The 26,510-nt window shown below is 47.5% G+C and overlaps 1 protein-coding gene across 1 annotated transcript; it reads left to right on the top strand.

Moving 5' to 3' along the window:
- Positions 1 to 1,924: 1,924 nt before the first annotated feature.
- On the top strand, positions 1,925 to 24,786 carry LOC136571831 (Fc receptor-like protein 3). The gene is made up of 8 exons (XM_066572457.1): positions 1,925 to 1,949; positions 5,336 to 5,590; positions 5,672 to 5,938; positions 19,241 to 19,519; positions 20,541 to 20,801; positions 22,080 to 22,361; positions 24,573 to 24,687; positions 24,753 to 24,786. Exons 2-8 carry the CDS (start codon positions 5,398 to 5,400, stop codon positions 24,784 to 24,786), a joined length of 1,431 nt encoding a protein of 476 aa, XP_066428554.1. The 5' UTR covers positions 1,925 to 1,949; positions 5,336 to 5,397.
- Positions 24,787 to 26,510: the final 1,724 nt, after the last annotated feature.

Genomic DNA, 26,510 nt, shown 5'->3' with positions numbered 1-26,510 from the left:
GCCGAACGCAAATTTTTCAAGGAGAAGTGGACCTGATGCTTTAGCACTGGGATACGAAAACCCTCAGAAAAACCCAACAATAACAAAGCCGCCTTCTCCCTATCAGGGTATCTACTGAGAAAGGGGGCCATCTCAGGAACCTCCACCAGCGTCCTCCCTTTTTCCTTCAGTGTTCGCACCCCTCCCCTTTCCTTATCTAAAAGATTGTGCCGCCCCATTGGCGGGGCCGCTACAGATGGAGCAATTGTCTTCAAAGCAACAACTTGCCCCAAATTTAGACTGGCCTAAACTGCCAACAATACCCCACTTTCCGCACCGCCCCGCTGTCTGCCGCGGTACTTCTACTGCTACTCTTGCCGAGAGACCCGGCTGCCCCTGAAAGAGACTGCCCATATCTAGTCGGCACCATCACCTTTAACCACAACCCAATATCTTTGTGAACCCATCGGATATTGGGATGTACCGCTTTCCATTGACAAAATTGTTCGTCATACGGCAACCACGCCTGACCACTGTATGTCCTATATGCTCCCCCAATCGAATCCTGATAACAAAATAGCATCGAACAATTCTCTGATGCCTTCTCACCCACAACCCCCACTAAAATAGCAAACGCCTGCAGCCAATTAGCGAAAATCTGCAGTATCAATCGCCAACGCTTTATCTCCTGATTTTCTGATTCCATACGTTTTCCTTTCTCTAAATTAAACTTCTCCAACAGCAACAATGAAAAATTCACCACGTATTCATCCTTTCATATCTTTTCCCGTACCTCTTTTTTTTTTTTAAATGCGCCCCAAGGGGCCCTGTATTGCTGCAAGGAACAAGACTTCAGTTCAGATACGCTTTAAGGAGAGTAAAGGCCCATTTAGACCCAACGATTCTTGCTCAAAAATCGCTCAGAGCCGTCTTTGCCGCAATGGAATGCTGGCAGCCGAACCGCTCCGAAACCCATGGTGAAATGCCGTGGATTTTGAAGCTGTGGCTCTCCCGCAGAATTCTTGCAGCGTTTTGGTGTGGCCAAGCCGTGAGATTTCCATGGCAAATCCGCCCCGTGTGAACCCAGCCTGAAATATCCATCATGTTGACTTCCCCCTTGTGTCCAAGTCTATCGAATTTGTACATGAAAAGAGGGGACATCTCTTCCGATTTGCACATGGAACTGGTTTAGCTACCTACTCAGTATATTCTGGTTTAAGGGTCAAAATTGTAATTAAAATGGCTAAATGAAATGTAAATAATCATACATTTAGTATTTTTCAAACAGACCCTCAAAGCAAACATACATTTCCCCCTTTGCCTTGTCATCCAAACAAACCGACTCCCCCTCTTTTTTGGTCTGCACAGCTACCAACACTCTCCCTGCAAGCTGCGCACTATGTGCCCCCAAACCAGTTCTGGGGCTAATAACAATGCCCCCCCCCCATCACTCCCGACACCCTGCATCCTTAACTCTCCACCTCCCGCACTACGCAAAAACTTCCCATCCCCCACTTCTACACCTGCACCGCCTAACTGACCTGCAAAAAAAGCATTAGACAAAGAAAACACAGAGCCATGCTCACCAGGCTGCAGGGAAGCTGTGTCACCACCAGCAGGCCCTCTGGAATCCTGATGGTCAGCATCGCTCACCGCCTCATCCGAGTCATCCGAAGTTAATTCTTCTGCGTCCGCCTCCTGTGCTGCATCCCTGAGTGCTTCTGCTAGCCGCTCCCGGTGTGGAACAACCAACATTGACCTCAACGTGGCTGAATGGCTCCCAGCATGTCTCTGTCACCATTCGATGACATCTTCCCTCTGCGTCAGAACGCGCCCTGGTCCACCCCCTGGCTGGCACAGCATCAATAGGGGCCACCGTGCTGAAGCTCCTTCTCCTTCCGCCCTCACAGCTGCCACCAGCCCCAACGGCTGTTCGACCTCCCGATATCCGGCTCACAGATGTTCCCCCAGTCGGTACATCTGGGGGGGAAAAGATGTTCGTATGTTCAGTCCGCTCCCTGAAGACTGGCGCCACAGGCCCGCCCCTCGACTGGAGTGAGACCTCCTGCATGCCGGGCCTGACAGCTGCTGTGTATGACTCCATTGGAGCCTCGTCTCCCTGCCCTGAGGCGAAGGCTTCTTTAACTCGAGCGCATATTGTGCATGGCTGCTAAACTCCCTACCTGTGCTCTCCCCCCCCCCCCCCCATGCAAGCTCACCTCTCGTCTCCTGCCCGCTCGTTCTGTACATTGAAAGGGGGGTGAGATGGGGGCGGAGCTAAGCTCCAGCCCTCTTCCCGCCCCTTGTCCATAGCCATCAATTGGAGGAGGCAGGGTGGCCCGATGCTTAGCTCCGCCCGCCCCCTCCCATTGCAAAGAACAAGTGGGGAGGAGACGAGAGGTGAGCCTGTGATGGGGAGGCATATAAGCCTTTTACTCTTCAGCTCAATACTATGGAGCAATTCCAGCAACCTGATTGGTTGTTTAGGTAGTCTGATTCAACCTTATTGGTTGTTTGGGTTCGCTGCTGAGCTGCGCGCATATACACCGTGCCCCATGCCGTATGAACGGGCGCACAAACGTTAGATTTGTTTGCCCGTTAACGGGCTTCTATGCCCCAGATGGAAGCGTATATTGCCTGGCCGTGAAAACACTGGAAAATATGCGCTCGTGTAAAAGAAGCCTTAGGAAGAGAGAGGCTGCTCCGAGGGTCCCCATAGGAACTCAAGGGGTGCTTTCCTCTTCTATGAGCAGTGTCGGCACACCACAACTTCCACTCCTTCACAACTGAAGCTCCAGCTGCCCCGTCGCCTCCGCTCAGCGCATTGGACACCTGAGCCTGTAACCAAGCTGTCCCATGGACGCTGCCTGCCGCCCAGAGCTCCTGCAGCAGTCTCTCCACATCAGCCATGTTTGCTTTCACAAACATAAGTCCTACGCTTTCTCCGCTGTTCCTTTCTTCAAAGATGGCCCTTACATCCCTCCCTCCTTTTTATATTCCCCCACACCTCCTTCTCTTTCAGCCAATCGCCGTTTTCCACTTAGTGTCACCTTTGTCACAAAAAAATACTGGCCATGGTAAAAAAAGGGGGCTTGTCGGGGGCGTGGCTTATCACAGTGGTTTTTTCCTCCTTTATCTCCAGGATCCCATCCAGCGGCTGTGCGCATGTGCGGGATCCAGCCCAGCGTGTTCTCGCGAGTTGATGACGTTTAGTGTGATTCACACGTCATCTACTCGCGAGAACACGCTGCAGACGCTCGCATTGCATACAATCTACACATATATAATTATATATAGGAGATACCCAGGTTACCCCAGCATGGTCCATATCACTATATACAGCAGATATACCTCCCCTGTATATAGTTATGCTAATGTGATCTGGATATGTCCTGTATGTAATTATATGTACAGCTGGTATAATGTATACCACCTAAACATACAAGATTACATACAGTGCATGGTGCATACCTCGTACCGAATGTACTGCTCCTCCGCTCTCCTCCGAGGGTCCCAACACCGTCGCTGCAGCATCGGCCAGACATCCATCCTGACCCCCACACATCGCACACACACAACTGCACTACATCCTTCCTGACCCCTAGACATCACACATACAGCTCTGCTACATCCATCCTGATCCCCACACGTCACACACACAGCTCCACTACATCCATTCTGATCGCCACACATCATACACACAGCTCCACTACATCCATCCTGACCCACACACACATCACACACACAGCTCCACTACATGCATCCTGACCCCCACACACATTACACACACAGCTCCGCAACATCCATCCTTATCCCCAGGCATCACACACACAGCTCCGCTACATACATTTTGACCCCCACACACATCACACACACAGCCCTGCTACATCCATCCTGATCCCCAGACATCACACATACAACTCTGTTACATCCATTCTGATCCCCACACATCACACAACAGCTCCGCTAAATCCATCCTGACCCCCAGACATCACACACACAGCTCCGCTTCATCCATTTTGACCCACACACACAACACACACACATCTCCACTACATCAATCCTGACCCTCACACACATCACACACACAGCTCTATTATATCAATGCTGACCTCCACACACATCACACACACAGCTCCAGTACATCCATCCTGACCCCCACTCACATCACACACACAGCTTCACTACATACATCCTGACCCTCACAGATTTCACACACACAGCTCCACTACATCAATCCTGACCTCCACACATATCACACACACTGCTCCACTACATCAATTCTGGCCTCCACACACATCACACACACAGCTCCACTACATCCATCCTGACACCCACACACATCACACATACAGCTCCACTACATTAATCCTGACCCCCAGACATCACACACACAGCTCCACTACATCCATCCTGACTCCTAGACATCACACAAACAGCTCCACTACATCCATCTTGACCCTCACTCACATCACACACACAGCTCCACTACATCCATCTTGACCCTCATACACATCACACACACAGCTCCACTACATCAATCCTGACCTCCACACACATCACACACACAGCTCCACTATATCAATCCTGACCCCCACACACATCACACACACAGCTCCACTACATCAATCCAGGCCTCCACACACATCACACACAGCTCTACTACATCAATCCTGGCCCCCACACACAACAGACACACAGCTCCACTAACTCACTCAATCCATCCATCCAGAACCAAACAGCTCCAACAGACACGTACAGACACACAGCTGCAAAGTCCTTCATTTACTTAGCCCCCATGGTCATGTGATGCCTGACTCCTCCCACACAGGGTTTCACATGAAATGACATCATCGAAGGCCCTGGAAGCTGTCGGCTCTGCAGGTCTGTGTTTCCCCTACTGGAGGGAAGTTAACCGGTGCTAGGGGGCAGTGCGGGCTCTGAAAATACCGGCCTGTAATAGGGCCGGCAAAAACAAAATACCGGCATCGGACTGACAGAAAAAAGACTGGCAGGGTGGCAACCCTATTTCCACTCCTTTCTTCTAGCAACTTCCTAACCTTCCAAATCCCTATTAGCCCTTTCACTACCAGCTCCCAGGCTACCTGGCCCCCCGTGTAATGCGGGGCTTCCTCTTAAGGGGTTCCTTCGCTAAAGCCCCATCCTTGATGTGCAGTCAGACAGCATCTGCTGACAGCATTCCTAAGAATCTTAGTCTATTACTCTACTTATACTGGTTTCAGAAACAGTGGACTGAGTAAATGTGCCCCATAACATTTATGATGACAAGGGAATCAGTGGCCCAAACACATCTGGCGCCGCTTTTCTTATCTATGTTTTTTTATGTTTTTTTAAGGCTATAATAAAGCCAGCGTGATCTTCAGCCCAAACTACAGAAATATATTTGTGGGGGAAGAGATGACTATGTCTTGTGAGACAGGACCTTCTGCATCACGAAACCAGGAATATGTGTGGTACAAAGATGGTAAACAACTCAGGAAGAAGCAAGAGAAAGATCTCAGAATTGATTGGGCACGTCGTGAGGACAGTGGGAAATATGCATGTGGATCATATAATTTGTATTACCCCGTCAGACTCGATGTCTCAGGTTGTGAGTATTTGACCCAACTATGATTGGACATATCTATAAGGAGATGTATGTTGTGAAATATCCGCTATTTCTTGTTTTCAGACCCTTACATCATCCTGCAAACTCCCCCCAATATCTTGGAAGGCGACTCTGTGGATTTGAGATGTCACAGCAAACCATATTCTACATACTCCAAAGCTGATGAGAAGACCACAATATTTTATAAGGACGGAGCCATTATCCAGAAATCAAAAGAGATTTTACATCTGCCAAGTGCGACTACATCCATGAGCGGGATTTACCGATGTGAAAAAACAGCTATAGATGGAGAAGTATTAAAGGCAGAAGAAATATTTGTATTTGTCCAAGGTAAGAATGAGGCAATTCCCTCCAAACAGGTTCTAGTTAAAATGACTTGTACTAGACAAACCTCTGAGGAGGAAGCCTTCCCGCATACTGCACTCAAGCCTGAATGCAGGCAGCTCATGTGGCTGTTATGGGGCTCGTGAAGAACAAACACCAATCCAAAATTGGTCTCATCTGAATTTAAATGGGTGGTGAGAACCTGTACTGGGATGCAACTGTAGTGGCCTAGAGTTAGGGGTCCCCATCCAGCACCTCAGAATACCTGTTTTTTGTTTGTCTTGTATGTGTAATGAATCAGAGTTATGTGTATTATAGTTTGCAAGCATGAATGGGTTAATGTCTAGTCATGTCTGGAAAATGTATCGTTGTGTCTGTTTGAGAATTGGTTGTTGATCATGTGATGTGTGTTGAATTATGTTGGTGGAGTATGAGGTCCAGAATTAGAATCTCAGAGTTGGAGAGAGTTAGGTCCTAAGTTCTGAGTGGGGTTCTGACCGGAGTGCAAAGCGTTTGTGAGGACTGGGGGCATCAACTTGACTGACGCTCCCTTAACTAATAACAAAAACTTACCCGGAGACTTCTTGTGTGTAAATGTGGGGTAGGCCACAGCTTTTATTAAATATTTAACCTCTACTATTTTTAATTTAACTATTTTAACTCCATAACCCTTCCCATGCTACAACCCGCTTAATTTAAACTAATTTTAGCTTTAACTATTCCACAGGACGTTTGTAAGCCCGCTTTCCTTGGGCTTGTAAACCCTTCTCTTCTCCAGCATGGAAAGTTCAAGGCCAACCACAGCTGTGACAACTTCCGAACGCATAAAGTCCTATAAAGTCTTTCCTCACCCATCTCACGGGCGGGTGGGTGGGCGTCTTGCTCGGCTCCGTCCTCTTTCCTCCATGCTTCTTCTCTTTCTGTTCTTCTTCCTGTCTTCTCCTTCCTCTTCCTTGCTTAGCTCCTCCCCCCATCTAGCTCGCTGATCCCCTAAGCCCCGCCCCCAGTCCCATGCAGCATCGTTATGCACTGTGCTGCATAAGAGACTGGGGGCATCAACTTGACTGACGCTCCCTTAACTAATAACAAAAACTTACCCGGAGACTTCTTGTGTGTAAATGTGGGGTAGGCCACAGCTTTTATTAAATATTTAACCTCTACTATTTTTAATTGAACTATTTTAACTCCATAACCCTTCCCATGCTACAACCCGCTTAATTTAAACTAATTTTAGCTTTAACTATTCCACAGGACGTTTGTAAGCCCGCTTTCCTTGGGCTTGTAAACCCTCCTCTTCTCCAGCATGGAAAGTTCAAGGCCAAAAGGGATGCGCCGTATCCCTACGGCGCATTCCGCCCCACCCCACGGACCCGAACTAAAGCAGCTTCCATGCCATCCTGCAGTCCGGACAGGAATGTGTCCAATCCCACCTCATTTAGGTGTATTCCATCATCTCGCAGCGCACCTCTCTCTCTGTCCTCCAACTCCCAATGGCGTACAGCAATCCCTCCCAAGGATTGCACGAACTTCGAAATCCTCTGGTTGATCACTTTCCTTACGTTTTCGATCGCCTCGGGGTTCTTTGCCCCCCTCCAACATCTCCTGGCAATAATATCCGACCATACGATCACGGATTCTTGGAAGCACTCCCGAAAACGGAGCAAGTCCTGTTTTATTAGAATGAGTAAATCGCCTAGTTTTACTTTTCCTAGGTCGTTCCCCCCAGCGTGCACGACCAGGATGACTCGCCGGGGGGTCCACCTGCTAATTTCTTTCACGATCTGCAGCAACCTTGGCCATTGTAGTCCTCGAATCCCATACCAATTTACCACAGTGTCCGTCATTCCTAAAGTCCTTCCTAATGGCCGAGTTGCTGCTCTCCTTTCGGCCCAGTACACGAATGAATGCCCGATGATCCAGACTCTCCACGGCTCTGCAGCTGCAACACATAAAAAACAAAAACCAAAACCCGTACCAAGCAACCGAAAAAACGCCATTTTCCAGGCCAACATCATACCACTTCGCTTTCTTATAATATTAAGTCCGGTCTAATGTATGATTTATAGGCCTGCGACTTCCATCTACCTAGCCGTTTCAGATCCTCTTCCCGCATACCATGTGCTTCTGCCATGGTTGCCGCACCTATCCTAAACGAATGCGTACCAAACTCCGACACATCCAGACCTGCTGTGCGTAATGCTGAACGGAAAACCGCCGTGAACTGAAAACGGGTGAGGGGATCGCCCGCCGCGTGCACAAAAAATTGGTCGCAAATATTACGCAAGCTCATGTAATCTCTGACCGTGCTCACCGGGCACCACTTGGATCCAAGGCTATTAATTGCTATCCACTCGCCTCTTCCATAAATGTCCGTTTTGGACTTTCTGATACATATACGTAGTGATGCACCCGAGCAAATAACATCATTATGCCGCAAACCGCCAGGCTTATTTTTACTCGCCGGGACCAGCTCTCCGATTCGTAACGCCGCAAAAAACGCCACCGAAAAGGCCGCTCTAAATAGCAACGCTTCCGAACTATTAACGCACACGCTTTCAAGCAATTCTAATAGCTTAATCAACATGGAAAACGTAATGGGCCGTCGTCTATCAATATGCGTCTTATCCTTTTTCCAACCACGAATTATCTGGCGAAAAATAAACTCTTTAGTAACGTCCGTCTTACCATTTAGTTTAAGCAGGAAGGCTACTCCCGCTAGATATTTTTTAGCTGCTCCGACCGACCGATGTTTGTTCCGTAAATCTAACAACATATCTAGCGTGGCCGCCCGCGCCCTTTCACCGTCGACCACACAACCGCCTGCCAATGAAAGCCATTCTAACCATATAGAATTGTAACTCTTCCACGTCGCACCCGTGACCGATGCCTCCACCAGCTTCAACAACTCTGCTCGACCAGATCCCATAAGTGAGGAGGGCATCGGACCCCCTCGGCCTCCGCCTGTGGGTGCCGTTCCCTGAACGCCTCCATCTGTGAACGAGAGAGTGCGTCAGCCGCTCCATTGTCATGACCCGGAACATGCCTGGCTCGCAAATAAATATTATTCTGCAGGCATCGCAAAACCACATGTCTCAGCAATGCCAACACAGGTGGAGACCCCGCGGTCTGCCTATTGATCACTTGGACCACCGCCGCATTATCAGACCAAAAACAGACCTTGCGGTCCTGAAGCTCTGAATTCCACAGTTCCAACGCTACCACCAGTGGAAAAAACTCCAATAGTGTCACATTCTTGGTCCATTTTCTATTCACCCAACTCACTGGCCAGAGTTCCCTGCACCAATGGTTGTGAAGAATTACACCGAAACCTCCCGACCCGGCCGCGTCCGCAAATAGGCATATGTCGCTACCCGTCACCTCCTCCTTTGGGCACATCACTTGCCCATTGAAGGATTGCAAAAACACTTTCCATATATGTAGGTCCGCTCTCATCCCCTGTGTAACCCGCACGAAATGATGGGGTTCCCGTACCCCTGCCATAGCTAACGTCAGTCTTCTTGAGAAGACCCGTCCCATAGGGATGACTTTACACGCGAAATTAAGCAAACCTGCCAGCCTCTGAATCTGCCTCAGTGTGACTTTTTTGCAGCCGGCAACTTCATTGACTGTCTGGTGTAACTTGGCTACTTTTTCCACTGGTAACCTGAACACCATATCCTCAGAGTCGATCTCGATTCCTAAGAATGTGATCCGAGTCACGGGGCCCACCGTTTTCTCTTCTGATAACGGAACCCCTACCCTCAGCATGAGGGCCTGGAAGGTTTTAAGCAAGAATACGCAATTGCCCGAGTTCTCGGACCCGACGAACAAAAAATCATCTAAGTAATGTATCACCGATGAGATGCCCGACTCATACTTGAGTAACCACTCTAAAAAGGAACTAAACAATTCAAAATAATAGCATGAAATGGAGCATCCCATCGGCAAACACATATCAATAAAAAAATTGGCTGTCCACCCGGCATCCCAAAAGGTGGAAACAATCGGGGTGGACTGGTAACAATCGGAAGGCGGACTCAATGTCCGTCTTTGCTAACTGGGCTCTTTTCCCCGCCGCTCTTACCAAGCGAACCGCGGCATTAAACGACGTATAAGAAACAGTTGCCTGTTCCTTTGATATTCCGTCATTAACGGAATCTCCCGCTGGAAAGGATAGGTGATGTATTAAGCGGAATTTCCCGATTTCCTTCTTGGGTACCAAACCCAAGGGGGACACCCGCAAATTCGTAAACGGCGGCGCTTCGAAAGGGCAGGCCATGCGGCCGAGCTCCACTTCTTTGCTCAATTTTTCTTTGACTAACTGGATATTATCTAACGCCGATTTTAGGTTAGGGGAGAATGTCGACGCGGGTGAAAACGCAAACGGAATCACGAAACCAACTGAAAAACCGTCCTTAAGAATTCTTGCCGCCTGCCTCATGTGGTATCTGTCTAACCACAGATCCAGGACCCGGCTTTTCACCGGTGTTCGGTACTCCACCGGCACCACCCACTGCGGCAGTCGTTCTCTGTTTTTTGAAGCAGCGAACTGCTGCGTGCTGCCCCCCGCAAACCGAGCACTCGTGCCTGAATTTGCAGGTGGCATAAAACCTGCAATGGCCCTCGTTGTAGAGCCAACATGAGCCATTGGGTCTCTGGGCAGCCGCGGAGGGCTGTTGCCCGCCTCCCGCGGCTCCCGTAGGAAAGGACGTTCTAGCGGGCCTTTGCGCCAGAATAAGCTGTATCCACATATCAGTAGCTTTTGTGGCCCAGCTTATGTGGCTCATACCCGAAACCCGTCGCCTGTAGTCCTCATCATAACGCCACCAAGCTGACCCACCGTGCAGCTTGTAGGCGCTGTAAATGGTATTCAGATAGACCATCAACTCCGGTCCTTTAGCAGGCTGATGTTGACACGCTACATGGGCCAACACCAAATATGCTTGAAGCCAATTCCCAAACGTCTTCGCGATTTTTGGCTTTTTCTCACCACGTTCTGACAACCGTTCCTTGTCTACCATCACATGGTCCGCTGATAGTAAGGACCAAATATCCACATATAAACCTTTTTTAATCTTCTCAACCAAATCGTCAGCCAAACCTACCCCTAACGGGGCAACACCACAAAACATTGAATCATAATATTTTAAACCTTCCGTTGGGTCACCATCCGTACACCGGGTTGAGCTTCCAGCAACATCACTCACAGGCGGGCCTCTGCCCCCTGGTGAACCACAGGACACTAAAAGCCCTTCTTGCATATCAACCTTGCTCAACAAAGACTTCAACACCGTGACCAAATCCTGTTTATCCGTACCCTTTGCGGGATCCATCACATTACACCAAGCATTATGCAATGATAACTCACCAGCTCGACCGACCTCCGGCGATGCCAAGGGCGATGTCCCAGCTGTTTCCCTCCTGCGAATCCTTTGATCAGGCGTGGGCTCCCGACTGACTGTGCGCGTAGCCTCCTGCGCCCTTTGCTGTGTCGCCACACCAGGCTGATGTCTGCCAGACCGTCCTTGCGTGTGGCTGTGACTTTTGTAATTCCTGGGTTCCATTCCATGTTGCCTCGACTGCGAGTGAAGCGTATGACGCTGGTCTTCTGAGCGCCGTGTCTCTTCTTCCAAACTGCCCCTCTCTATCCTACTTACTCCTTGCGCTCTGCCGCTGCTGCTACTGGAAGCTCTACTCGCCTGCTCTAACTGCCTGGAACGCCTGGCCTCCTGTCTTAGCGCTCTGGTTCTATCTCTTTGCCTGCGCCTGGCGCCCTGCCCTTGGCGGCTACTGCTAGCGCGGTTGTCGGACGTTTGTGAAGAGTAACCCAGCGTTTCTTGTAGCACTGGGTCTAAGTAACGGGGGTTAACGTAGCAACGGCGCTGTGTGCCCGAAGCGGGTGGCGGAACTTGGGAAACGTGTCTGCTTTGCGTTTGGGTGGGGTATACCACCTCCTGCTGCCCCCGGTACGGAGCAGCCTCGGCTCTATTCTTATGGTGGTAGGGGGGTCGGCTATGCCTATGGGTCATGTGGCTAGATGCGTGGGGCTCAGGGGTCAGGCTACGTGACCCCCAAGAAGGGCTACTCCCCCTTCGTTGTCTCCTCCGCGGGAGTAACAATGCGGGGCCAGGGCTACTCGCTGCGCTGCTGCTGGGGGAGCTAAATGGGGCTGCTGCCTGTAATCTATTCCCCCTTGCACTTGTCCCTCCCCCCCTCTGACTCCTCACCTGTGCTGTGCTGCATCCTGCTTGTGGCGTTCTGACATCTTGGTGGGGTACGCGCCCTCCCCGCGTGTCCCTTCCTTCTTCTGCCTCACTTCGTGGCTCACCTCTCCCTCTCTGCGCTGTCCTGCGCCCAGACGCGCGCTGTTCTTCTGCTGCCAGGGTTGCTGTTGCTGGTGCCTCCTGGCACGTGTCCCTTCTTCTCCTCCCGCTCGCCGGCGGTGAGCGCTGCCTCGTGGCGGTCCGTTTTCCCGCCACTGGATTTGAATTAGGCGCCATCTTTTTCCCGGCGCTCGCGGCTCCCGCCGCTCTCTCCTCTACTCGGCTGCTTCGCTGACCGCGGCGTTTGTTCGCTGGGCTCGGGCTGAGCCTCGCTGGCGGCTGTTTCCATCGTTGCGGTCTTCCCCGCAACTGCTCTTCTGCCTCCGGCGGCGCTTCGCTGGCTCCGCTCTGCTGCGTCCCGGCTTCCTCCGGCTCCGCCGCACCCGCGGCCGTCCTGCAGCTCGAAAGTATCTCCTCCAGCCAGCCGGTGCCATCCTGTACGACCGCCGCTTGGTTTAAAGCCCTCAGGTTCTCCATCTTTTTCTTCTTTCCGTTCTCCAGCCGACTCTCCTCTTCTTATCTTCTCCCAACGACTCCCGACCTCCGCTATTCCGTCAGCCGCTTCGGTTTTCTCCTCTTCTTCAACTTTCTCTGCCTTCAGTCTTTTTCTTTATAACTCTTCTTGCGTCTTGCTCGGCTCCGTCCTCTTTCCTCCACGCTTCTTCTCTTTCTGTTCTTCTTCCTGTCTTCTCCTTCCTCTTCCTTGCTTAGCTCCTCCCCCCATCTAGCTCGCTGATCCCCTAAGCCCCGCCCCCAGTCCCATGCAGCATCGTTATGCACTGTGCTGCATAAGAGGAGACATGGAGAAGGCTGAAAGGTGGTCCGCTGTGCCTGCTTGGGCCTAGCCATTTCAGAGATGCTCACCATAGCCTCTAACCGTGAGGAGTGTATGAGCCCGGGCAAAGGAAAGCCACGCAAGAACCACATGCCTACGGAGAGAAAGAAACCGCCTAAGAGCTAGAAAAGCATGAGTGACTGACATTTGAGAGAGTGTTACTGGGAGAGAAAGATCCGACAGATTTCTTGGACTGCGGATGTTCAATACCCTGAGAATCCTCACTGATACAGCACTATTCTAATTGTGTTTTGCACCAAAGCCTGTTTTATTGTTATTGCTTAAAAAGAGTTAAGTAAACGAACAGGACCGAACTTTCCCGTCTAGAAAAGACACTCTGTGTGTGGACTACTTTATTAGACGGAAATTACATTGGAGAAATCGACCACAGAGGATGGAATGTTGGCCTCACGAGTAACAAACAGGACTACAGGTAACCACAGTTACTATTTGTGATCTCCACCTGTTGGTAACGAGGTCAGGTCCTGAGCTACCCCTAGGGGAGGAGACGGTAGAGCCCTGTGACAAGGTTATCTCTCTACCCCGCTGTCTCCTCAGCTGAGGGCCTGCTGCTCGGATGCTGCATAATCCCCACAGGAAGCCATACTGAAGTCATGAAAGGGGGAAGCCAGTACTAGGACCTCATCTCACAGGTGGTTAGCAGTGTGGTGGTGTCAAGAAGCAGCTGAAAGAGGCCTTATTTTTATGCTTGCTATGTAACCCCCTACCACTGAGAGCAGGATTACAGATATTTTATTTGACGAAAGTATTTTGGACATCGCACTTATAGTTCAGCACTGTATGCAGGGGCAGGTTGGGCCAGAGGGGGCAGGGAGGTTTGAGCACCCCAGGCTGGACCCCTGTAAATGTTTCTGGCTGCCCTTCCTCCACTCCTTAAAGGGGTTGTCCCGTGAAAGCAAGTGGGGTTATACACTTCTGTATGGCCATATTAATGCACTTTGTAATATACATCGTGCATTAAATATGAGCCATACAGAAGTTATTCACTTACCCCCTCCAGTGCTGGCGTCCTCGTCTCCATGGCGCCGACTAACGCTGTCTTCTCCTTCCATTAGACGCGCTGGCGCTGTGCGGTCTTCTGTTCTGTTCAATGGAGCCGCTCCGGTGTGCTCGCGCCGGAGAGCTGGTCTGCGCATGCGCAGAAGACCTCGGCGGCGCGAGCACGCCGGAGAAGCTCCATTGAACAGAACAGAAGACCGCACAGCGCAAGCGCGTCTAATGGAAGGAGAAGACAGCGTTAGTCGGCGCCATGGAGACGAGGACGCCAGCACTGGAGGGGGTAAGTGAATAACTTCTGTATGGCTCATATTTAATGCACAATGTATATTACAAAGTGCATTAATATGGCCATACAGAAGTGTATAACCCTACTTGCTTTCGCGGGACAACCCCTTTAAAGTCTGTCTGCTTGTAATTGTTACAATAGCTTGATGACACACACACTCATAAAGGATTAGATGTCGAATGCTACACATGCTAACTCACACAGCATAACCTCATGCCTCCTCCCCCAGCTCCATCACTGAGAGTACAGTGATCACTGGCGTCAGGAAGAGGAGGAGTGCGGTTATGCTGCGTGAGATAGCGTGCAAATTGTCGAAGATCAGTCCTGTGTAAGTGTGTGTTATCAAGCTATTGTATACTCTACAGGTGGCTAGATTTTAGGGTCCACAAAGGTTGTGTGATAGTAATTGAAGAGGCTACCGAAGGGGTGTCTTATTAATAACTAGCTTACCCGTCGTGCGTTGCTGCGAAGACAGACAGACATACATACATTTGTTTTTATATATATAGATAACAACCAATCACAGCGCAGCTTACATGTTACCTCAGCTTTATAATATATAACACCCAATCACAGTGCAGCTTTCATGTTACCTCAGCAGTAGAATATATAACTAGAGATGAGCGAATATACTCGTTTCGAGTAATGACTCGATCGAGCACCGCGATTTTCGAGTACTTCCGTACTTGGGTGAAAAGATTCGGGGGGTGCCTGGGGGCGGGGGGAGGCGTGGCGGAGCGGGGGGTAGCAGCGGGGAACAGGGGGGAGTCCTCTCTCTCTCCCTCTCCCCCACACTCCCCGCTAAAACCCCCCAATCACCCACGGCGCCCCCCGAATCTTTTCGCCCGAGAACGGAAGTACTCGAAAATCGCGGCGTTTGGGCGAAAAAGGGGCGTGGCCGAGTAGGTTCGCTCATCTCTAATAACAACCAATCACAGCGCAGCTTTCATCTTACCTCAGCAGTACAATATATAACAACCAATCACAGCGCAGCTTTCATGTTACCTCAGCAGTACGAAAAACAACAACCAATCACAGCGCAGCTTTTATTCTGCCTCAGCAATATAAAAAATAGCAACCAATCACAGCGCAGCATTCATTTTACCTCAGCGTTATAATATATAGCAACCAATCACAGCACAGCTTTCATTTTACCTCAGCATTCTCAATATCCGGCAATTGTCTTGCAAAACGTTCGGCGGATGCATCATTTTGTAGTTGAACACTCATCCCGTTGCTCGTAATGTCTTTTGCTTTCGTGCTTGAGATGGAAATCAAAGGATCTTTGTTTGGGGGGCATAACTGTTGACGACGCTCGCACGTGCACCACCTAGCGTAGGATAGATGTACTATGCCAGTAATCTTCCCAGGAGTGTACTCAACAACTTCCCAAAGTTTCATGGCGATCGGATGAAAGTTGTAGTATTGCATAGGAACAGACAGACAGACAGACAGACATTCATTTTTATACATAGATGACATCAGGAAGTGAGAGAATTAGATTCCGTCCGTTAAATTTTGACGCTAATTCTTTTGCGCTTAGAATTGTATAATCGAGTTGGGACCTAATAACTTTTCCTATTTATGACATAATCAATGCTTGTGCCAAATTTCAAGTTTCTATGACATTGGAAAGTGAGAGAATTAGATTCTGTACATAAAATTTGGACGCTAATTCTTTTGCGCTAGAATTGAATAATCGAGTTGGGACCCATTAGCTTTTCCTATTTATGACATAATCAATGCTCGTGCCAAATTTCATGTTTCTATGACATCGGGAAGTGAGAGAATTAGTGGCAATGATGGAAATCGAACGATCTACGTGGGGGGGGTGTAACTGTCGACGACGCTCGCACGCGCAACACCTATCGTAGGATAGTTGTACTATACCTATAATCTTCCCAGGAATGTACTCAACAACTTCCCAAAGTTTCATGGCGATCGGATGAATGGTGTAGTAGCGCATAAAGGACAAACAGACAGACACACAGACAGACAGACAAACAGACACACAGACATACATTCATTTTTATATATATAGATGTGGGTCACAGCCAGAGTTCTGCAATGAAATGGGGACACAAACGGGCCATAAAAGTAATTCTAGCCACAAAGGGGGCGATATTACTAATTGGAGCTACAGAGGTCCTACTACTAATTCGGGCCATAGAGGGGGTCACTATTACTAATTGGGGCACTATTAGGCCTCATGCCCACGGCCGTGATGGACTCTGCCAGTGGAATATCACAGCAAAGTCCCACACGGCACCCCCCAGAGACGCCATACTCACCTCTCCAGATCCGCTGCGCGAGTCCCGTCTGGCGAGCCGGTGCGCATGCACAGTGCAGCGCATGACGCGGCTGGCGGTGACGCGTAATCACGCGATACTTCCGCTGTGCTCACAGCGGATATATCGTGTGACGGACGGCTTCCATTGACTACAATGGAAGCCGGCCGTGCGTTTTTCCACAGCAATTAGAACATGCAGTGATTTCTTTCACACTGCAGAATTCCATAGTAGAATTCCGCAGTGTGAACATTGAGCTATTGGGTTCAATGGAACCTAATAGCTGCGGGATAGCGCCGTAGATTACTGCCACATGAAATCTATCCATGGGCATTAGCCGTTACTTAGTGGAGCCACAGCAGGGGCGCTATGACTTAGTGGGGCTACAGTAGGGGCACTATTACTTAGTGGGGCCTCAGTAGGGTGCTGTTGGTGGAGCTACAGCAGGACGGCTATTGCTAAAGGTAGAATGTCAGAAAAAATCCTTGCTCAAAATGGAGAAGAGGTATTGAGAAAAGAATGCGTGGATGCCATACACAATACAATATTGTGACACTTACTTGAAAAGGAGGGGGGTATGATGTACAAAAACCCCTCCTCTGAGTGTCCTCCGCGAAGCATAGACTGTACTTCACAGTGCATGGTAAACAGGATACTTTATTCTGGCGACGTGTTTCGGTGCAACAAATAGCAGCTTTCTCAAGTGCTATTTGCTGCACCGAAACGCGTCATCAGAATAAAGTATCCTGTTTACCATGCACTGTGAAGTACAGTCTATGCTTGTAAGATAAAGCACAGTTTCTCCTAATAACTCAAAGTCTCTCTGACTTCCCCAGACTCCAACTAAGGGTGCCTGCACACGAACGGAATTTCCAGCGCGTTATTTTAGGCACATTATCTGCCCCAGACTGCAGCCAATATACTCCTATGAGGATCCACAGTTGTCCCCAGACGGACGGATTTGTATCGCGTTTTTTCACGCGCGTGAAAAAATCTGCGACCTGTTCTAATTTGGGTCGGATTCTGCGCGTGAAGCCTCCAATACAAGTGAATGGGTGCGTTTTTTCACGCAGTACATCCGCAGTGCAGCTGCAGATCGAGTCACTGGTTGCTATGACTACAGGAAGTAGGCGTGGTAGGAGGCGTCCCAACACACAGCAGAGCTTCACAGGCAAATTTGTAGAGGGAGATAGGTAGTATTTCTTGCCAATGCAGGATGTAAGAATGCAAAATCTGTAGTAATGAATTCCTCTTGTGAATTTTTTTGCAGTGACTGAAATAAAGTCACGCTGGAGAAGCGCCTGAAAAAAGTTACATGGATCAACCATGCCCACAAAGACATCTGCTCACCGGGTGAAAGCATGTTGCCAGAATAATTTAACGGTGCTCGCACAAGCAAGAGGGACGAAACGGAGTCTGGGTGTTGGTTTTTAAGCTGTTTTCCAAGGAATTGGCAGTTCTCTAGGGGTTGGGTTTACAATAAGGGGTGTCTGCTGGTTTTTCTGCGCGTTTTTTTCCGCAACACATCCGCGTATATCCGCGCGTGTTTTTTCATGCATCCGCACCTATCCACAAGCACATTTAGGTACCATACGCGCGTGAAAATCCGCTAGCGGAATCCGGAAAGCTCGTGTGCAGGGGGCCTAACTTGCAGACAGACTTTTGCAAGAAGACCACTGTTGCAATACACCTTTTATAAATATATCACACATGGCCACATGACACACAACAAGATATATTTTCAGACATAACCCATATAGTAACCTATTCAGTGCTGCAGAGGTGCAATACACATCAAATTCATGCAACACATAAGACACTGACAATACAAAGGCACAAGACAAACACATTCACACTTATGGAGTGGCCCCAATAACTCTGGGCAACTACACTGTTTCTGGTGCTGTATTTGTTATGAGCTTGGTTCTGGTGCTATATTCATGTTATGAGCTTGATTCTGGTATTGTATTTATGTTATGAGCTTGGTTCAGCTGCTATATTCAAGTTATGAGCTTGGTTCTGGAGCTGTATTTATATCAGCTTGGTTCTTGTGTTGTATTCATGTTATGAATTTGGTTCTGGTGCTGTATTTATGATATCAGCTTGGCTCTGGTGTTGTACTCATGTTATGAATTTGGTTCTGGTGCTGTATTTATGATATCAGCTTGGTTCTGGTGTATTCATGTTATGAATTTGGTTCTGGTGCTGTATTTAGGTACTGAGGGTAGTTCTGTTGCTGTGTTCATGTTAAATAGATAAACAGGTTAAGGATGGAAGGACATGTTGTGGCTGGCTGAAGACAGACTATGTCCCATAACTGCACAATATTGCCAGTAATTTGTGTGACCAGTTGCACTGTGTGTTTCCACCCTTATGGTGGGCGACTCATAGGCCAGCGCTGTGTGCTTGCCCTACAGGCTAACCTTTGTCAGTCAGCCCCTGACTGTATGACACTACCCTATATGAAGAGTATGGAAGGTTTCGCACAGGGCATCAGCCCCGGTCACAAGCTCCAAGGGGCTGCAGTGATAAGATTACTATTATAATCTGTTCTAGATCTGTTTACGAGTCCAGAAATAAAAGCCCCTTACAATATAAAGGAAGGAGATGCCCTGACCCTGACGTGTGACACAAGACGTAACCCTCTCAGAGAGGACACAGAGCTGCTGTTCACCTTCTACAGAAGCGGGCAGAAAGTGCAGGAAGTCACATCATCTAATACATACCGGATTCAGTCCGCTCAGCTGGAGGATTCTGGGAATTATACCTGCGAGGTGCGGACTGTGTTAGGCACTGTGATGAAGATGAGCGATGTGACACCCATCAGGATAATAGGTTGGTCTGAACATTTATTCCTTGTAAGGTGCATGAATTTCCAACTTGGGGAAAATGCTGGAGATTTCTCCCTATATCAATTGTTGCACCCAGTTTAATATATTTGGCGCAACTCATATGTTCCGCATACTTGTTTTTCTTATAGCTGCCTTGTATTTGTATCAATAGTTTTTCTAAAAATAGTGCTTGATGTCAATAAATTTCTTGCATTTTCGCTGCTCTCCCCTTCTTCCACACTGTTAAGCTACATATAAACAGCGTCTAAAACACAGAGGGGATTTGGCACGGTCCACGGGCATTTTTTCACCGCATATTACGCATGCATTGCACATAATACATGGAGAATGGAGGTAATGAAAGTCAATGGACTTTCATTGTTCAATGCATACCTGCATGTAGACACTGTGCATCGACATGCAAGGGAAATAAATCCCACCATGATACGCAGGCCTTCTATGGGCTGGTATGATACACTGTCCATATGCAATAAAGCGGGGAATTAAAAAGCGTAATACATCACACTGCGCATGTTCGCGATGTTTGATTCCTGGGCATGTACAGTGCTACACACACCCTGTATGCGGTCTCTGCCGGCAGAGCGTACGGGCTGTGTATGTGTAAAACGCCGCGGGCACGAGCCCTAAGGGTGATGGCACACATGGTGGAGCAGCAAATTATTTCTTCACGTGGAAAAACCCGCACCAAAATTCACAGGTCTAATATGCAGATTATAACATGGATTTCCAAGTGGCTTAATTCTGCCCCAATCTGTATCTAAATCTACATGTTACACTTGCAGATTTCCATGTGGATTTGCAGAGTGGATAATCCAGATACCTGTTCTACATTGGAATCTAGCAGATATCTGTGTGGACTTCGCTTCTACTGGTGTAACCAAATAATGGCTTTAAAGGCAAATACACAATTTTTTATAGAAGCATTTCCAAGCACATTGCTGAGCATTAGAGTCGGTTTCTGTCCTTTCTTACTAGATGTTAAAATTTTTAATTGTGTTTTCTAGAGTTGTTCATGAAGCCGAAACTACAAATTCATCAACAAAGAGTTCAAGAAGGGGTTAAAGTAACGCTTAAGTGTCAGTCTCCTTCTTTATTTCCCTATCGATTTACATTCTACAAAGACTCACAAATTGTACAAAGCAGTATCTACAGGGACAAATATGTGATATCACAAGCCTCAGAAGAGCACACGGGGACTTACACATGTTCACTAACTTATAAGGGCATTTCTAAAAACAGCACTGGGCTAATCCTCCTGGTACAAAGTGAGTATCACTCTACACAAGAAGTCCGAAATATAACTGTCTTCTCAACAGGAAATTATACTGCAGTAACACATCCAGCCTCACAGGAGCGCTAGTTCTGTTATAGAAGAAATAACACCATCTCTTTACCGCCATCTATAGGTGGCTACCCTGTAAGTTAATGTTCAGCCTCTTCTAGAGCTTTGCCATATAACTTGGGTACTAGCCGCCCACTGTTGTCTGTTGCTTGGCTAGTATCTCAGTCATGTATTGAGCCCCCTTAAGAAGTCAACCATAATGGAGTTATCAGACCCACGGAGGTCCATATGTAAACACGGCCAATGATTGAACGATGAACGTAATTTGTGCACTTATTGTTCGTGGTTCATCTTATGCAGGCATAAAAATCACAGTTCAGTCATTTACGAGTCATTACATGTGAAAATCGATCATTCGGTTGTTCCCATTCACTGGCACAGTCCCAAGAAAGATTAACAGTCAAGTGAATGAGCGAATAATGACAAAATGTAAACATTTGCATGTGAAAACTGACTGCATTTGAAGCAAACGACTCTGTCATCGTTTGCTTGTTCCAGCGTTTTTGTTTTTTTTACTCCATGTATAAGGACTCTAATTCATCAAAGTATACAAACCTCTAAGGTTTTCAGTTATGCTATGGGGCTAATTTAAGGTTGAAGGTTGATTGGATTATGGCCCGATGTAATTCTGGATGTCCTTACCCAAAAACATAAACCCATTACCAATGTCTTAATGGTTAAGAGAAATATTAAAATATATCCCATTGTCAGCTTTATGCCTGGTGACATCCCACCACCAGACCCCGTTGTCAGCTCTATACCTGGTGACATCCCACCACCAGACCCCGTTTTCAGCTCTATACCTGATGACATCCCACCACCAGACCCTGTCGTCAGCTCTACACCTGGTGACATCCCACCACCAGACCCTGTCGTCAGCTCTACACCTGGTGACATCCCACCACCAGACCCTGTCGTCAGCTCTATACATGGTGTCATTCAATTGGTTTCTGTACTGGGATCTCCTGTAAAATCCTCTCCTTTATACCTAATGCTCACGCATCACCTGACAGCACTGGAGTGGTGGTGGGGGCCAATACTTTTGTCAACATAGCGTATATATTTGTATGATGTAAATGATAATCTTATCATATTTGGGTGAAATTTTTGCCAAAATTCAGAAAGCTCAATCCCTACTGTATATGGCAACAACATTTTTTGAAAAACTAATTGCTGTAATGTACATTTTCTCTGTCCACAGCTGCTGTAAGTAAACCTAACCTGATGCTCTTACCAAACGAGGTGGTTCTGGGAGATGACACTATTCTTCGATGTGAGTCCAGTAAAGGTTCCCTCCCCATATACTACCTGTTCTATCACAATGAGACATTATTAGGAAATATGACCATTCACAAAAAGGGGGCAGCAGAGCTACGACTGACCGTTAGGTCACTGACCATGGGTGGACTCTACTACTGTGCTTCCTACAATGACTTGCAAACCCAACATCAACAGAGTGCGGCAGACAATTTGCTAGTTGTGGGTAAGTAGTTGCTTTGTGTGGATTTTATGTTTTACTAAAGTTCTTATAATTTATCCCTTATATTATACCAAAGAACTTTCCGCCAAAACAACCTCAAATGGTAATAAATCCGTATTATAGGCTAAAGCTTTGTTCGTATATACGTCATGGCTTCATAATGCAAGATACGATGTTGTGCCGGATCAGTGATATGATGAACTCTGTGGAGTCTGGTGGTCACCGCTGACTTATAACGATGTCTTTGGGGTTTGTTGTGGTTTTTGTCATTTTCACAGCAAGAATAGAACTTATAGGCTCACTCCCACGGGCGTATGTAGTCCATATATTACGTACATATGTTTCCCGTATGTAATACGCGATTCATACCAATACAGGACATAGAAATTTAATATATGCAATAAATATGCATGTACTTGAGTATTAGCTGTGTACTGTGTATTTTACGGATGTGACATATACGCGTGTAAGGGCGGACTCACACGGAAATCTTTGTGTGCACAATGCGCAGACAATAGAACCCATTGATTTCAGTGGTTCTCTCACATTATGCGTTTTTGCTGAAAAAAAATACAACATGCCTTATCTATGTGCGCATTTCTGAACCAAAGGCCCCACAGGAGTGCGGAAATCGTACACATCTGGTACTAGTTAGGCTGCACAGTCTTTTAAATCATGGCATGGGTGTGTCCTGCGCCAATTTGAATCGTTCATGACAGCACAAAAAGTACAGTAAAATGTGCAGATAAGCGCTCGATAGCACAACGTTCACAGCACAAAAATGTTTGCTATTGCGTTCGTTTCTGCGCATATGCTTGTGTGAGGACACCCTAATACATGGAGCACATACACTGTGTGACTGAGCCCTTAGGCAGTGCTATTCTTAATGTTCTCAAAGCACTGCCATTGGAGCATTCAGCTGTAGCATGAATATAGGTTTATGTAGATGCCATTGATCTATTCACACTTGCGTATATTCAGGCGCTGCACAGTTAAAGGGGTTGTCCCGCGGCAGCAAGTGGGTCTATACACTTCTGTATGGCCATATTAATGCACTTTGTAATGTACATTGTGCATTAATTATGAGCCATACAGAAGTTATAAGAAGTTTTTCACTTACCTGTTCCGTTGCTAGCGTCCTCGTTTCCATGGAGGCCGTCTAATTTTCGGCGTCTAATGGCCAAATTAGACGCGCTTGCGCAGTCCGGGTCTTCTTCTTTTCGCAATGGGGCTCCGTGTAGCTCCGCCTCGTCACGTGCCGATTCCAGCCAATCAGGAGGCTGGAATCGGCAATGGACCGCACAGAAGCCCTGCGGTCCACCGAGGAAGAAGATCCCGGCGGCCATCTTCAACCGGTAAGTAAGAAGTCACCGGAGCGCGGGGATTCAGGTAAGCGCTGTCCGGTGTTCTTTTTTAACCCCTGCATCGGGGTTGTCTCGCGCCGAACGGGGGAGGGGGGGTTGAAAAAAAAAAACCCGTTTCGGCGCGGGACAACCCCTTTAAGTGAATTGCAGGCATATACAATGCCATTGCTCTAACTAATGTGTCCAAACATACAACTCGCCATTCCGTAGCACAGATGGGCTATAACAGCAGACGGCCAGTTCCAGTACCGATGTGTCTAAGAGACACAGAAAGATGAAACTTCAGCGGGAAAAAGAGCCCAAAACTTGTATCACTGAGCAGCGGACAAACATCTCCTGGTCAGATGGATCCACATTTCTGTTGCCCTGTGCTGATGGGAGGACAGAATTTGGCGCAAGCAGCATGAATTGCTGACCCCTTCCTGTCAGGTGTCAACAGTTCAGGCTGGTGGAGTAATAATGTGGGGGATATTTTCTAGGCGAACTTATACTTGTAGATGAACATCACGCTAAATTGTGGTGGGTCTGAAGGCCAATAGAAGCTCGAGGCTCTATTAGATGGGTGTCTAATAAAAAGGCCAATCAGTGTATATTGTCTATAATATCCTCCACAATAATTTGCATTATGGTCCACAAAGGTCTTTTACTTTCCTCAACCCCCTTTTGATATGCTGCATAAAGGAAATAGAAAAGGCTTTGTCAATCAGGAAAGCCAGAAGTGAAGCTCTGAATAACCACAAGAGTCTATGGAAATCGATGGACTACAGTGTCATCTGAAGATTCCAAGGCAATCTAAGCCCAGTTCTATTCTATTAGTGATCCGCTTGTATCACCTTTCTCTTCCAACCAGAGCCGGTAGCGGACATTAGTATCACCGCAGATACAGAAGGTGAGGGTTATGTACTTGGACAATCCTTGACACTTACCTGCTCCGTCCGGCGAGGCACTTCCATCTCTATCTTCTGGTGGCATAATGAGACTTCAGTAGAGGAAGATTCTGAGTTCTATCAACTTCAAGATGATAAAAAAGTCTTGTCCATACATTCCCTTCAGTATCACCATGAAGGAACGTACCGCTGTTGTGCCAAGAATAAACTATCAGTCAACAGAACTTTCTCTGTGCTCAGTGAAATCCGGAGTGTCAACATCTTGAAGTTGAATGCTGCTGGTTTGACCACTAGTAAGTTAATACGTTTCTGTTATCAGCTTGCTTTTTTAGTCTTCTTTTTTGTCACTTACTTTTTTGTCTTCTGCTTTATCTAAAGGCCCTTTTTACACGGGCCGACAGTCATTTCAGCGACTGCACGAGCGCTGACTATTTTTTCTTTCATTCCCTTTACTTGCCCTTCTATCACTTTCCCCTCCATTTTTTCACATTCTCTCTGTCTTTCACTTTCCTTTTCACAACTTTCTCAGTACTCAGTTTCTCTTCCAGTGATCTCTCCTTCCCTTTTATTCTTTTCATTTCCATTCTTTTTCTTTTCTATCCCTTTTACCTTCTCTTCTATCGCCTCCACTTTCTCTTCCTTTCCTCTCACTTCTCCTCTGTGTCGGTCACTTTCCCTTCTGTTCACTTCGCTTTTTCTTCCTTTCACTTTCCTTGTTATTTCTTTCATTTCTCTACTATCACCTTCCCTTCCCCTCTTCATAGTACCAATCCTTGCTCTGCTTTTGTTTTCTTCTGATATCTTTGACATATACTTTATATATACTTATTTACTTATCTTTCATGACTAATGACTGTGGGCATTGTTAACCCTTTAATTTAATGCAGCATGGTAATTTATCAAGGTCTACAAATAGAGGAATGAATAAATCCCTTTTTTCCAGTACCAACAAGGGAGAATCTTGACGATGGAGATGAAGGTTGCACCTTCTAAATCAGATTGTGGGAGCCAAGTGGTTCTCCTAACTCGACCTCAGGGAAGCCTACAATCTGATTCGCGTTAGAGAGGAAGACAAGTGGAAGACTGCCTTTAATACACCGCTAGGGCATTTCGAATGCTTAGTCATGCCGTTCGAGTCATGTAATGCTACGGCAGTTTTTTCAGGGATTTATGAACACCATTTTTCATGATTTGTTGGGCAGGTTCATAGTCATATATCTCCACGACATTTTGGTCTTTTCTCCTGATTGGGAGTCCCATGTCAAGCATTTGCGTACTGTCCTGTCGCGTCTCCGGGAACATCACTTGTTTGCTAAGCTGGAGAAGTGTCTGTTTGTGGTTCCGGAGATCTCGTTTTTAGGTTATGTTATCTCTTCTTCGCCCATATGCCTGGATTCGGACAAGTTTAGGGCCATTACCGAATAGGTGCACCTCTCACACTCTTCAGCAACAGCCGTGATCAAAACCGTTTTAGTGTCATGACAGCCAGGGTCCTTCTATAGGCCTCAGGGCTGCCATGAATGATTGCCTGCTAAGTTGTGCATGTGGCTCATCTTAGGTCGGGCTCACACAACCATATATGTAAAACGCAGTATGAGTCACGCAACATTTTACTGCTGTGGAGCCGGTGGTGAGCCGGACTATCACTGCACATGGCAGCTTATCTCAGCGTTGTAATGGCGCATGAACAGCATTGATTATACGTCCATAGAGAACAATAGGCTTTATCACACGCAATGAATATTCACAAATGTCAAAGGATCAGTGAAATCAATGTACTTTTATTCACACCATATCACCTGCATGTACATTGCGCATGTAATACACAGTGAAATTACTCTCATGCGAGCCCGGCCTTAACAGGATGCCTTTTAGAATACAGCAGCATTTCAGTAAATTGT

This window comes from Eleutherodactylus coqui, chromosome 6, assembly GCF_035609145.1.
Source record: "Eleutherodactylus coqui strain aEleCoq1 chromosome 6, aEleCoq1.hap1, whole genome shotgun sequence".
Taxonomy (NCBI): Eukaryota; Metazoa; Chordata; class Amphibia; order Anura; family Eleutherodactylidae; genus Eleutherodactylus; species Eleutherodactylus coqui.
The sequence above is the reverse complement of the archived record's forward strand: the minus strand, read 5'-3'. Positions and strand labels throughout refer to the sequence as shown.